General features: G+C 24.4%; 3 protein-coding genes across 4 annotated transcripts; 1 reads left to right on the top strand and 2 right to left on the bottom strand.

The window, feature by feature from the left end:
* Positions 1–264: 264 nt before the first annotated feature.
* On the bottom strand, positions 265–3,888 carry LOC141528824 (palmitoyltransferase ZDHHC3). Of its 2 annotated transcripts, none has more exons than XM_074245076.1 (7): positions 3,599–3,888; positions 3,129–3,311; positions 2,521–2,706; positions 2,289–2,425; positions 1,983–2,067; positions 1,694–1,906; positions 265–1,622 (listed from the first exon to the last, which is right to left on the bottom strand). In XM_074245076.1, the coding sequence occupies exons 2-7, from the start codon at positions 3,252–3,254 to the stop codon at positions 1,461–1,463; spliced, it is 909 nt and encodes a 302-aa protein (XP_074101177.1). In that variant the 5' UTR covers positions 3,255–3,311; positions 3,599–3,888; the 3' UTR covers positions 265–1,460. The 2 variants fall into 2 exon arrangements, with proteins under 2 accessions (XP_074101177.1, XP_074101176.1); XM_074245075.1 differs by lacking the exon at positions 3,599–3,888 and adding an exon at positions 3,365–3,391 and having other exon boundaries at positions 3,129–3,254.
* A 584-nt stretch (positions 3,889–4,472) lies between these two features.
* Mrpl13 (mitochondrial ribosomal protein L13) lies at positions 4,473–5,781 on the top strand. Its single transcript, XM_074245077.1, has 3 exons — positions 4,473–4,631; positions 4,698–4,821; positions 5,301–5,781. Exons 1-3 carry the CDS (start codon positions 4,608–4,610, stop codon positions 5,687–5,689), a joined length of 537 nt encoding a protein of 178 aa, XP_074101178.1. The 5' UTR covers positions 4,473–4,607; the 3' UTR covers positions 5,690–5,781.
* A 21-nt stretch (positions 5,782–5,802) lies between these two features.
* On the bottom strand, positions 5,803–7,672 carry LOC141528823 (mitochondrial carrier homolog 2). Its single transcript, XM_074245074.1, has 4 exons — positions 7,224–7,672; positions 6,950–7,133; positions 6,755–6,886; positions 5,803–6,392 (listed from the first exon to the last, which is right to left on the bottom strand). Exons 1-4 carry the CDS (start codon positions 7,417–7,419, stop codon positions 5,948–5,950), a joined length of 957 nt encoding a protein of 318 aa, XP_074101175.1. The 5' UTR covers positions 7,420–7,672; the 3' UTR covers positions 5,803–5,947.
* Positions 7,673–12,765: the final 5,093 nt, after the last annotated feature.

Below are 12,765 nucleotides of genomic sequence, written 5' to 3'. Positions count from 1 at the left end.
ATTATTATTATTATTATTATTATTATTATTATTATTATTATTATTATTATTATTATTATTATTATTATTATTATTATTATTATCATTATTATTATTATTATTATGATTTGTTTAAAATAAAAAAATGCCAATGTTTTGAAAATAATAATAATAATAATAAAATTTTTGGTAAATATTTACAATTGACGTCTGACCTTCAAAAGTTGGAAACATTTTTGGCTCTCATGTTTTTAAATAAAATTTTTATTCTATCTTTTTTTAATGTTTTTGATATAGTTTTTTTTTTTTTTTTTAAATACCCAAAAAAACAAACAATTGTAAATATGTAACCACTTGTAAATATTTACCAAATTTTCAAACACCAATTGTATTATTCTTATTCTTAAAATTAATAGATAATGGACACTTAATTTATTTTTTTGCCCTCCGGGCGGAAAGTGGCAACTTTCGTCCCGCTACGCTAAACAAAGTTGCCGCTTTCCGCCTTCGTCGGACAAAAAAATAGTATACAGCCCTTGGAAAGTAAAAAAGAAAACCTCAGATCACATGTTTGTCGACCTCGGCTTCGCCTCGGCCAACAATTACATGTGATCTGAGGCTTTTCTTATTTTCCTTCCCAAGGGGTGTAATATACTATTATTTTTAACCTTGTTCAATTACCTCTTAAGTATTTTTTTCTTAAACGAAAAAAACGGAAGAAGATATTTGCGGAATGTCATCATAATTATTTTTTTTTTTTTTTTTTATCTAATTCAATTAACACTCTAAGTGTAAATAATAAAAAAAATTGAATAAAAACTAGCTAAATAAAAAATCTAGTTGAATGAAAAATTTATAAAAATTATTTAAGAAAAAATAACAATTTCAATCTAATCTGGTCAATCATAAAACTAACTATACAATAATTCTTACAATGAGTGTTTTTACGTATAAATTGAATAATTATTTTTAAAAACCTGAGGCACATATAATTTGTAATTGAATTTTATTTATTAAAAGGTACACTTTAAGTCTTAGTGTATGTTCTCCATTCTGGACTTAGTATAAAAAAAAAAAAAAAAAAAAAAAAATAATAAAATTGTATTTTAATTTAATGTATAACGAGCCCTTAAAAATTATAAATTTATAAATTAAATAAATTATTTTAAAATCTAACTAGAAGTTTTTTTCTCTTCTTTTCTCTTTCTCCTGAGTAGGCTGCTCCTGATTTAAATTAATTACGATAAAATTTATAAATATAAAAATTAACAGGACTCGTTAAAAAAATGTCTCGCTCCCTGAATTATTAAAATTAGCTTGATGTAAACAAAAGTTTAAACAAGACTGACAATTCCGATTTATATTCTTCGCTTGATTTTTTTTTATATGTACAATTTGAAAATATTAAAAAAAAAATAATTACAATTACTTAAGATGAAAAGTAAAGTCTTTGATGATAAGTGATGTATATAATTTATAAATTATACGGAATATAAATAAGAATCGAGTTTAGTTTTGGCGTTAGGTGGTGATGTGAAAGGTGAAAACCATGCAATAGAAAATCGTCCAAATACAGCCTGAAGAGATTTCCATCTACTATTCCGTACCCACCTAGCTTCTTCTTTTTTTAATTGTTCAATGCCCTTTTAATATAATTATAAATTATTAATTAAGAGGTAATTACTTAAATGGAAGTAATTATAAATATAATTACCGTTTCGTCATTCCATATAGCTTGTAGTTGAGTTCCTAACATAACAACCGTAAAAATAGCAAAAAGTAGAGCTTCAAATGTTAAAAATAATAGTAATACAACTGTTGCTGGTGGACTGAATGTCGTACAGTCACGCCATTCTTGCCGGACGCACATTGTAAATTGTTGTATGCATAAAAATAGTGATTGCAGTGATATACCGGCAATGTAAAACTATAAAATAATTATTTTATTTAATAATAATTATTATTATCATCATTATTGATAAATATTTTAATCTGAGACTTACAGTGAATAGGACGAAATATTTTTGATTATTTTCACCGACACAATTATTCACCCATGGACAGTGATGATCCATTTTTCTTATGCATCTGTTGCAATTAAATATTTTTAATTAATTAGTGATTTTATTTAATTGTTGCATTTATTATTTATAATTTTTATAAAAATAAAATTTAATGTAAAATATTTTGAAATTAAAATTTTTGATATTATTGTTATTATAATTATTATACTTAAAAAAGGGAAATAATAATAATAATAATAATAATAATAATAATAATAATAATAATAATAATGAATTAACTTTCACCTTTGACAAACAGAACAATGGTGAGCACGATCAGGTTTTATAGAACAACATCTTGGACATTTGAATATTACTTGACCATTTCTAAATCCCATTTGTTGTAACATTTCCTTGGTAGCGTTACCTTTTGGTACAGCGCCCTAAAATTTTATCATGTTTATAAATATATAACTGCTGTGACTTGTGAATTATAAATAAATAAAAAAATGCATTGAACATATAAAATTCTACTTACAGGATCAGTAAACATAGTCCTAAGATGCGAAGCGAAAGCTAAAAATGCCAGAGTTTGAAATATTGCCATATTCAAACTCGAATATACTGTATTTATAGTAGGGATTAATATAACTGCCATAACAACAAATTCCGCATAAATAATTAACAGCCATGTTAGAATAGCGCAAATAATTCCACAAATATCCTGTATCAATTAAAAATTTTTTAAATCACATAATATCATTTAATGAAAATAAAAGTTTAAGAATTTTTTTGACAAATAAATTGTGGCAAATAAAAATTGACATGTAGAAAATTTTTAAAATTAAAAATGCAATCATCCCAGATTATACTGAATGAAAAAAAAAAAAAATTTTAGATAGTAGCTAGTATAATCCAGATTATAATGAGTATAATCCAGATTATAGTGAGTATAGTCCAGATTACAATGAGTATAATCCAGATATTACACATTATAATCTGGATTTTTTTTAAGCTACAATCTGAAATTTGTTTTTACTCCAGATATCACTGAGTATAATCTGGCATGATATCCAGTATCATCTTTTTTTTTTTTCCGTGTATAATTAAATAATAATAAATAAATAAATAAATAATTATTAATACCTTGATACACCAAAATTTACCACCGCAACATCGGTTGTGAATGTCACGTTCTTTTTGAAATGGCATGTACTCATAATCCATTTCTTCTATTAATTTATTTTTATCATCGCCCTTGTAATCATACATCTAAATTTATTATTTTTATTATTAATACTGATTGAATGAAATGAAATAATTATTTACCTAAAATAAAAATAATAATATAAATAATAAAATAAAGATATAATAAAGGTTACCTTTCTATGTATACTAGTCATTAGAGTCTATAAATAAAAAAATAATAAAATAATAAAAAATCAGTAACAATAAATCAATAGCTTATAAAATTGATAACTCGAAAAATGTTGATGATTACTACAATTATGCAATTCATACATTCAATGAAATAAATAATAATAAGATGGTATTTGCTACATAAAATTAAACCTTTCAAAATATATATCAATATAACCTATAAATAGTCTACTTACATTTTATTGAGTACTAATTATTTTTGTTTATTATTTAAATGTCATTTTTTTTATTTTATTAACATTATAGCTGTGAAGATAAATTATTAAAAATGAAACTATTTATCATCGATAAGACATTGATTTTTTTATAAGTGTTTATTATTGATGTCATTTAATTTCGAGTTTGACATTTCTCCAGTTGAGACAATAACTCCAATTATTTGATCAATTATTAAATAATTAATGCTGATTTTTTTAATTTAAAGCAATAGTGCTTTTTAATAATGTTTATTAACATAATTATTTTTTAAAGTACATAATAATTATAATTTTTTATTTTATATCGGAAAAATAAGTATTTATATTCCGATTTACTGAAACATATAACTCGTGTTCGGATATATTCGGATTTTCTGAAATCACTTCGGATATCTTCGGAATTTATTTATCATGATATTCAAGTTAGCTGTCACTTGACAATTTTTTTATTTTATTTAAAAAAAAATTTCTTCCAAAAAATTATCTTTAAAAAATTGCATTTTTTATTTTTTAAAATTTAAAAATTCCAATTATATTATTTTTAATTATTTAATAATTATATTTAATCATTTAATTAATTTAATAGTTAAATAAAATTAAAAATTAATCAAGTAACAGCTGACTTTAATCCTCTTCTAAAAAGTTGATGGCCGGATGTCGTATCGTTTTACGTCACTTCTGTGACTATTTTATTCGGTTGTTGATTTGTCGACTGAGATTTTTGAGTGGTGGGATTTTTAAAAGAATGAAGGCGAGGGAAGCGAGCGTGTTAAGTCTAGTGTCATAAAAAAAAAAAAAAAAAAACACTTTTTATTAATACTAATTTTTTTTGACAGTTTCAAGTTTTCAAAAACTGGAATTGCTTCGTGCTGCCATCTGTGTTGAGTTTCACCAATCAAACCGGTATTAATATTTTTTACAAGCTCCATGTGAGTCAATATAACCTAGTGGGTTCAATAAAAAATAAGAAAATTTATAATTAATAATTATGTCATTAATAAGGAGAGCACAGGTATTTATTTCTTCTTTTATTAATAGAAATAACCTGGTAAAATTAATTAAAATATTATTGATCTAGCAATGGGGTTCAATGTCAAGAATTTGGCATATCTATGATGCTAAATGGCAAGATCCTTACAAAAGTGCTGTTTACTTGGTACCGTTTCTTCAGGGAAAAGCTAAACCAATTTACGCACCAATGAGTAAGTTTTTTTTATCTAGTTTATTTTTTTAATAAAAATAAAAAAATTGTCAAGTGTCTGCTGATTGTAAGTATCTTAAAAAAATAATAAGATTTATTAAAAGAAAGTATTTTTAAAAAATTGTCTTAAAATTGAAAAAAAAAAAAAAAAAAAAATTTATGAATTTAAAAATTAAAAAATTATAATAATTAAAAATTAAAAAATTATAAAATTAAATTATGACAATTTTTTAATTTTCTTTAACAAAAAAAATTATTTAAAAAAAATTGCATTTTTAATTTATTAAAATTTCTACAAATTCATTTTTTAAATAATTTTTTTTGCTATAGTTTATTTGTTAAAAAAATTAAAACAATTTTAAAATGACAGCAAAATTTAATGTCAAAAAAATTTTTATAATTTATTAAAAAAAAAATTCTACAAATTGTCAGCTGACAATTTATTATGAAGTATCAATAAAAATAAAAAATTAATTTCAGCACTGGTTGGAGATCACGTCGTAGTAATAAACAGCAAGGACATCGCCCTGAGAGGTGACGAGTGGAAAAAACGAGTCTACTTCCACCATACAACTTTCCACAGTGGAGATACCTGGACCCTTGCGTGGGAATTACACAAGAAGAACAAAACCATGATCTTCAAAAAAGCCGTATACCATGCCTTGAGAGGCAATCTTCAACGTCGTCACACTATGGAGCGTCTGCACATCTTCCCAGACGAAAACGTACCTGAAGAAATAATGAAGAACGTTTCTAACCAAATTCGACAGCTCAGACCAGTTCCTACACATCTTGACCGCATTCATGAGGAAGTTAAGGACGAATTTCCCCGGATTATGTCTTACCCCTCTAACTACATCCTCAAGTAGAACAATAATTAAATTGTTAATATAATTTTTAAATAATCAGTAAGATTAATTTTTGTTATAAAATAAATCACTAAATTTAGAAACCGAAAAAATTTTTTTTTTCAGCAATTTAATTCTTGTCAAGAATTTTTTAATTTTTTTTACACAAAAAACTTTTTTTCTAATGAGTAAGAAGTTAATAATCACTTCAGTAATTAATTAATTAACAAGATTAAGGATAATTTTTTTTTTTTTTTTAATTAATTGAGTGATTTTTCCTTAATCCAATGTATAGTAGTGCGTTTTGTTGAGCATTACTAATTTTCCATTGATAATAGCGGTCGGACCGGTGTAATAACGCCACAACATACTGCTTCCGCGTTTCAATTGGTTGGTCATTGATAAATGCCTCCAGCAATCCACCCAGGATGAGTAGATTGGCATGTGTGGAGGCTCACCTGCTGCTAGTCCGGAATTAGTGACAGCCATGCAGTTGTACACCACTAAAAATGGGTAGGTAACTGTCGTGGACAGGAGAGTCATCAGTGCTGAAACGTATGACATTGACTCCCGATCGTGGACCAGGTATTTGTTTATCAGGTACGTCGAGTAACTGATCAGGGCGATTGTTGATACGTTTGCGACCAGTCGGGGCGCTAGGCCTGAGTAGTAACCCATCAGCCCATTTTCTCTGTACACTTCGATTATTGATGAGAATACGCTCCTGAAATATTTTATTTTTTTGATAAATATTATAATAATCAATTTAAAAATTAAAGAAGAAATTTTTTATTAATAATAATTAAAGATATAAGCTCACCCTGACATTACACTCATCGAGACCTTTCATTTGAGTACCCACATCAATTTTTCATATATTTTATATATTTATATATATATTATATATATGTATATATGAAAAATATATCAAAAATGCATGTGGGTACTCAAATGAAAGTTCTTGATGAGTGTAACATCAGGATGAGCTTACATCTTTAAAAATATCAATAATTAAGAATTGACTTTGTATCTTGTGAATTTGAAAAAAAAATTTTACGCTCCTTATAATTAGATTTATCAACATACTTGTATTTATCTTCGCCCCCAACAAATTGTGCCATCATCCTGATAGCAATGACATCCAAGGGATGACAAGCAATAATTCCAGCAACTTTACAAATAGCATCTTTTAAAAATTCACGAATGTAAGCTGCTTTTCTGTAATAAAATCCTTGTAATTACAAAATTTATTTTAATAATTTTTTCAACAAAAATAAAAACCTTTTTTCATCAGGTAATTCTTCAATGTGTTCATCATCATCCTGAACTTGCGGAAATACTTCGGTAAATAAATACGAATCACTGATTTTGTCTGTGACAACACCGTTGATAGTGTAGGCACATATTTTTGGAACCAGACCGCGATAGCAACCAATAAAGCCATCACATGCTTTTATGTACCTCACTAAAAAAATAAAAATAAATAAATTGATTGATTAATTTATTGATTAAAAAAAAAAAAAAAAAAAAAAAAAAAAAAAAAAAAAATACTTACCATACTGAAAAATATTTGGCAGTGACAGAGCTGGCTTTCGGAGAACCAACGTCGTGGTTTCTCGAGGTAATATTGGTTCATGTCCTATTCGTATCAGTACTTTGGCATATTCAATAGGATGTGAAACTGTGTTTAGTAATAAACGAGAAACAACACCCGGCCACATTTTTTCTTCACGCTTTCGAGAATTAATCATTTTTTTTTTTTTTTTTTTTTTTTAATTCAAGCGATAATTTTTACCAATGTAATAATTGTTATCAATTTTCAATATTCAATAGATTACTCTCCCGGTGTAATCAATCAGCCTAACTAATTGCTAATATATATTTTTATTTAGACATGAGAAAATAATTTAAATACAGAAATATTTAATTATTTCTAACAGAAATTGTTAATTATTAATAATTAATTATTTATTATTTGTGTCACTCCAAACTGTTAAATTAGGTTAACCCAGGACCGAGCAGAGCCAATTCGGCTCAATGTGGCATGAAAAAATTTTAGAGACCTATAAAATCTTACTTACCGCCATTGGTAAATTTATTTAGTTCTTATTTGACTCGACAGGTGGCGCCACGTTTAAATTTCGCGCGTTTTTTATGATAATAAAGAGCCGACATTTTTAATTTTTTTATTTATTAAATTAAAATGACAGTAAAGTTAGCTGTCACTTGACAATTTTTTAATTTTTTTTAACAAATAAATTTTCTCCAAAAAATTATTTTTAAAAAATTACATTTGTTAGTTTTTAAAAATTTTAAATTTTTAAATGTCAATTTTTTTTTTTGCCATAATTTATTTGTTACAAAAATTCTTAAAATTATAACTAAAAAATATTTCTAAAAAATTTGCGCTTATAATTTTTCAAGTTTTTTACAAATGAAAAATTTTTATTATTTTTTTGTAATAATAATTTTAATAAAAAAAATATCTACTGTATAAAAAGTAACTTTTTAAGATAGATATTTATTAAATAAAAAAGATAAAATGATTTTTTCTTCTTTTAAATTTATTGTTCTTACCTGAACAATAAAAAATAAATTAAATTAATTCCCGAGATAGTCTTGAGTAAATCTTATTATTATATTTATGACTAAAGTCTTGTATTAAAATGAAATTAAAAAAAAAAAGAGAATTTATATAATACATATAATTCAATTTAATATTCTTGGGCGTATTATTACGGAATAAAATAAATAGAATAAATAAAATAAATTAATAATTGCCGTTATTAATTTATGTAATCATGAATATTAATTTTAAAAATAAATACACACCCACATAAATATATAAAAACAAACGTCACGGTATTCTAGATTCTCGATTTGTTAATTATGATTTTTTTTTCAATTACCCTCGTAATATATAACCACATTAATGCATCATACCCGACACATCTGTTCTACGCGTGATATTGTTGCAATCACCCCATTTGAATTGTTAATAATTATAATTACTAATCAACTAGATAATATAACTAATAAATACATACATGGATCATAAGTATTGCTATTATAATTCTAATTGTAAAAATCTACGTCAATTCAGCTGGAAACATTTATGAATATTCTCGATATTCTAATTATTGTTATCTAATTATGATTTTATGATATAATACAAAAAGGGGTGTGTATAGAATCCGCTTTTTATGTCAAATTTAATCAAACGACAAATCATAATATTTAACATAAAATAACACTTTTGATTTATTGGATTTTTATTACAAAAAAAACTATTGATTTATTTAAAAATAATTAAAATTTTAATCATGATTGCATTAAAAATCTTTTGTATTGTTTTCTCATATTCTTCTTTTGTTTTATTACTTTTTAATTAATAGTTTAAGTTTGACCTTTTTTTATTTATGTTTAATGGCCGTAAAAAAAGTTGAGAGCGTGAGAAGAAATATTGACTTATTACTTATTATTTCTTCTTTTTTTTTTTTGACGATGTGGGTGAGTGAATTTTTTTGACTTATATATATCCTTGGAAAAAAGGTAATAAAATGGGGATTTACTCAGAAAATACTATACCGAGTTAAGTAGCGTAGAAAAGCTCTTTTACTCGTGATAGGATTGAATATAAAGTCTGATCTCTAATTTTTTTATTATTAATTTTTGAAAATTATTAAAAAAATTTTTCAAAAAAAATTATTAAATATTCAACAATAAAAAAAAAATAAAATAAAATTTTTTTAATATAATAATAATAATAATTATTATTATTATAATTATTAACCATTTTTTTAAATTTCCCGCTTAAAATTTGAATAATAGTAATAATAATAATAATAATAATAAAACAAAGCATAATAAACAAAAATAGTGACATATGATATAGATAACATTGAATAGTATGTAATTGTAATTACAATAAACTATTATTCTACGGTCTACGTGCTCAATAGAGTTGACGCCATGGAGTCTCTCATAAAATCTACAAGAATAATAATAACTATACAATATAATAGAACTTTCATTAAAGTACTTTGACTTTTCACGACACACTTGTCGAGTTTTATCTTTTTTATTTATTATTTAATTAATAGCTTGATGCTTGACTAATTATTCTACATATATGTATTTAAATATATTGAAAAAATAATATTTTTTAAATATTTTCTTCTATTAATACCAAGAAAAAATTGATAGATGATAATTGATGACATCACGTGTTGAAACTACATAGTAATTAATAAATAATAAATTGTAATCCAATGATACAATGATCGAGTAGTAAAAAAAAAAAGACTTCGACTTTGATGATGACAAGATCAACCAGCCCGAGGTTAGATTTTAATCTACTACGCCCATTTTATCATATATATTAATACTATCATTGCACTTGTCTTTTATTAACAAATTATGAGTAATTATTCAAGTTATTTCAAAAAGTCTAGAAGTATCAAATGTTCTTTCCACGTGACAGCGATTTTAAAATCAATGACCGTTTGTTGTAAAACATTGTAATGATAATTCATACCCAATTATCAATCGTGATCATTACTTATTACTTATTACTCATTACCATTACACGTGTTGTTTTTTTGTAATTGCAGAGTTTTACATAAAATAGTTTGAAAAATTTTATAAGCGTACTTGTGTTATTAGTTATTCATTAATTTAATTAGGAGTAGGGAATTTTTTGTAAATATTATTATTATTATTATTATTATTATTATTATTATTATTATTATCATATGGTTGATAGATTTATGAATAAGATTTAGTTATAGCTCTTGTACAGGAACAAGAATCTGGTTTTAGGAAAATTCATCATAATGCGACCGAACCACATATGCTTTACTTACTTTATGTTATATATATATATGAAATATGCGTTTTATTATTATTATTATTTATTTTTTTACATGAACTACGATCATCCCCGAATTTCAATTTTCAGTATTTTTAAAAAATTCGAAAAAGTAAAAATAAGTAGTTAAAAAATTTTTTTTTTTTTTTTTTTTTTTTTCAGGAATTCGCCACTTTGTGAAAAAAATTTTTTTCAACTTTTTTCTAGTTCATGCCATAGCGACGTTACTCTAGATTAATGATCTTTTTAATTTTTTTATTTCAGATTGCTAGGAGGGTTGGAATCGTGGACATGGTCACGAGCCAATTTTTTGAGACTTCCCTCGACTTTATCAGCTACTAATTTTTTGAATTTTCAACTTTTTTCATTTTTTTAATTTTTTTCCGTATTCTTGTAATGTTAATAAATAACTTATAAAAAAATAGATATTTTGCTAATTTAAACTTAGTAAAAAATAAAATTTTTTTATGAAAATTTGTTACTAATTTTTTTCATTAATTATTTATTTTAAAAAAATTAATATTAACAAGCTTAAACTTGAAATATTTGTTAGTAATTCTGCATCTAAAATATATTTTAAATAAAATTTAAAAATCATAAATGATTATTTGAAAAAAAAAAAAATATTTTGAATAATTTTTAATAAATGATCGATCAAATGGATCAATCAATGGATCGATTTGGTACCGGATATACATTCCCCAGAACATTGCGCGGATGTGGGCGTGGAATAGAGCAGAATCAAGGCCGCGTTGTTCTAGAAAGCCTCATTATTATCATACCAATTTTTTCCGAACTAATTTTTTAGATTAATTTATTATTAATTATTTAGTTTGCGGTAGTGAGTGTCGGATTGAGTGGTAACAATCCGTGGAAGCATATCTCATGATCACCATCGCCATTCAATTATACAATATTAAATTATCGATACATTACATATGTAGAACAGTGAACATGCATCAGGTGTCGGGCCTCCAGCTAATGATTTATTAATTATTAAATACCCTTCAATCACTAATCATTTATTAATTATTGATAATAAAAAATATCAAGGATTAAGTATCGAAAAAAAAATAATAACAATTATTATTATTAATTATTACATTGTAGTATTCGAGAGTTTTTTTTTTTATTATTTTTCTGGCTTACCCCTGACCGAGAACCAGCGTCTTTTTAATCGCCAAGGAAGAAGTTAAGTTGAACGCGATATATATGCCGATCTAGTTACGTAACACCGTAGTGCACCTTGTGCCAGTTCGTAGACCGGATCGTACAACTTCTGATAATAATTAAATGATTATAAACTCATACCTCACTCAGCTCTGTCAAATTATTTATAGTTATTTATTTTTGTTAACGTGACTTATACGCAAAGGCAAAAACGTCTGTAAAAAAATTTTAAATCGCTAATGTGCATTTAAAATTATACGTTAATTTTTTAATGTCCATAAAATCAGACAATTAAAAAATTCCATTATAAATACTCTAATTATGTATTTAAGGATACAAATGGGACGAGGTTACATTTATCTGGCAACATCTCTTTAAATAAATATTTTTATTTATCTTGCAAATTATTTCAATAAAATCACTGTAATCGTTATCCAGAAGAAGAAAAATAAATCCGCGATTACGCGATACAACTAGATCGTTAATTCATTAGAGCCATATTCACTAATTCTACCGATTTATGATAAAAAAAAAAAAAAAAAAAAAAACATTATATTTAAGTTTGCACTTGTAGTTTTTCAAATTTTTTAAATGTTAAATTTTTTTAATAAAAAAAATTTTTTAATTTTTTAGATGTCGACTTTTTTTTTATACAAAATTCAAATGGTTATGATATAAAATTCTTTTATTAACTGAGAGCTGATTAATTTTTGGAATCGATCGATAAAACCCGTTAAAAATTATTAAAAAAAAAAATTTTTTGCTATTTTTTTGAGATTTCTACCTAGTAAAAAATTTTGTGTCAAATATTTAACACTTTTATGTGTAAATTTAACATTTGTTGTGTTAAATTAACACAAAAAATTGTTAAATATTTAACACAAAATTTTTTATTTGATATTAAATGACTTTAAATTATGAATTAAATTTTTTACTTAAAATTAATGACTTAAGAACCAAAATCTTGAACCAATAATATCATTTTAAAAAAAATAATTTTTTTGAGTCAAGAGAAAAAATTCTTGAGTCAAAAAATTATTTTTAATTCAAGCAAATT

This window comes from Cotesia typhae, unplaced genomic scaffold, assembly GCF_013202065.1.
Source record: "Cotesia typhae breed Kobodo isofemale line unplaced genomic scaffold, CoteBio_Ctyphae contig_44, whole genome shotgun sequence".
Taxonomy (NCBI): Eukaryota; Metazoa; Arthropoda; class Insecta; order Hymenoptera; family Braconidae; genus Cotesia; species Cotesia typhae.
Note: the sequence above shows the minus strand (reverse complement) of the source record. Positions and strands in the feature narration are given on the sequence as shown.

What these genes read in the sequence shown, in the direction of transcription:
- LOC141528824 (XM_074245075.1), bottom strand. Translation starts at nt 3,385, where the DNA reads ATGACTAGTATACATAGAAAG. An exon ending in GTAAATTTTGGTGTATCAAG is followed by an intron (nt 2,707 to 3,128) that starts GTATTAATAATT and finishes TAATTGATACAG; the next exon opens with GATATTTGTGGAATTATTTG. An exon ending in CATTGTTCTGTTTGTCAAAG is followed by an intron (nt 2,068 to 2,288) that starts GTGAAAGTTAAT and finishes TAATTGCAACAG; the next exon opens with ATGCATAAGAAAAATGGATC.
- Mrpl13 (XM_074245077.1), top strand. Translation starts at nt 4,608, where the DNA reads ATGTCATTAATAAGGAGAGCACAG. An exon ending in CATTAATAAGGAGAGCACAG is followed by an intron (nt 4,632 to 4,697) that starts GTATTTATTTCT and finishes TTATTGATCTAG; the next exon opens with CAATGGGGTTCAATGTCAAG. An exon ending in ACCAATTTACGCACCAATGA is followed by an intron (nt 4,822 to 5,300) that starts GTAAGTTTTTTT and finishes AATTAATTTCAG; the next exon opens with CACTGGTTGGAGATCACGTC.
- LOC141528823 (XM_074245074.1), bottom strand. Translation starts at nt 7,419, where the DNA reads ATGATTAATTCTCGAAAGCGTGAAGAAAAAATGTGGCCGGGTGTTGTT. An exon ending in GCCAAATATTTTTCAGTATG is followed by an intron (nt 7,134 to 7,223) that starts GTAAGTATTTTT and finishes TTATTTTTTTAG; the next exon opens with TGAGGTACATAAAAGCATGT. An exon ending in GAATTACCTGATGAAAAAAG is followed by an intron (nt 6,887 to 6,949) that starts GTTTTTATTTTT and finishes ATTTTATTACAG; the next exon opens with AAAAGCAGCTTACATTCGTG.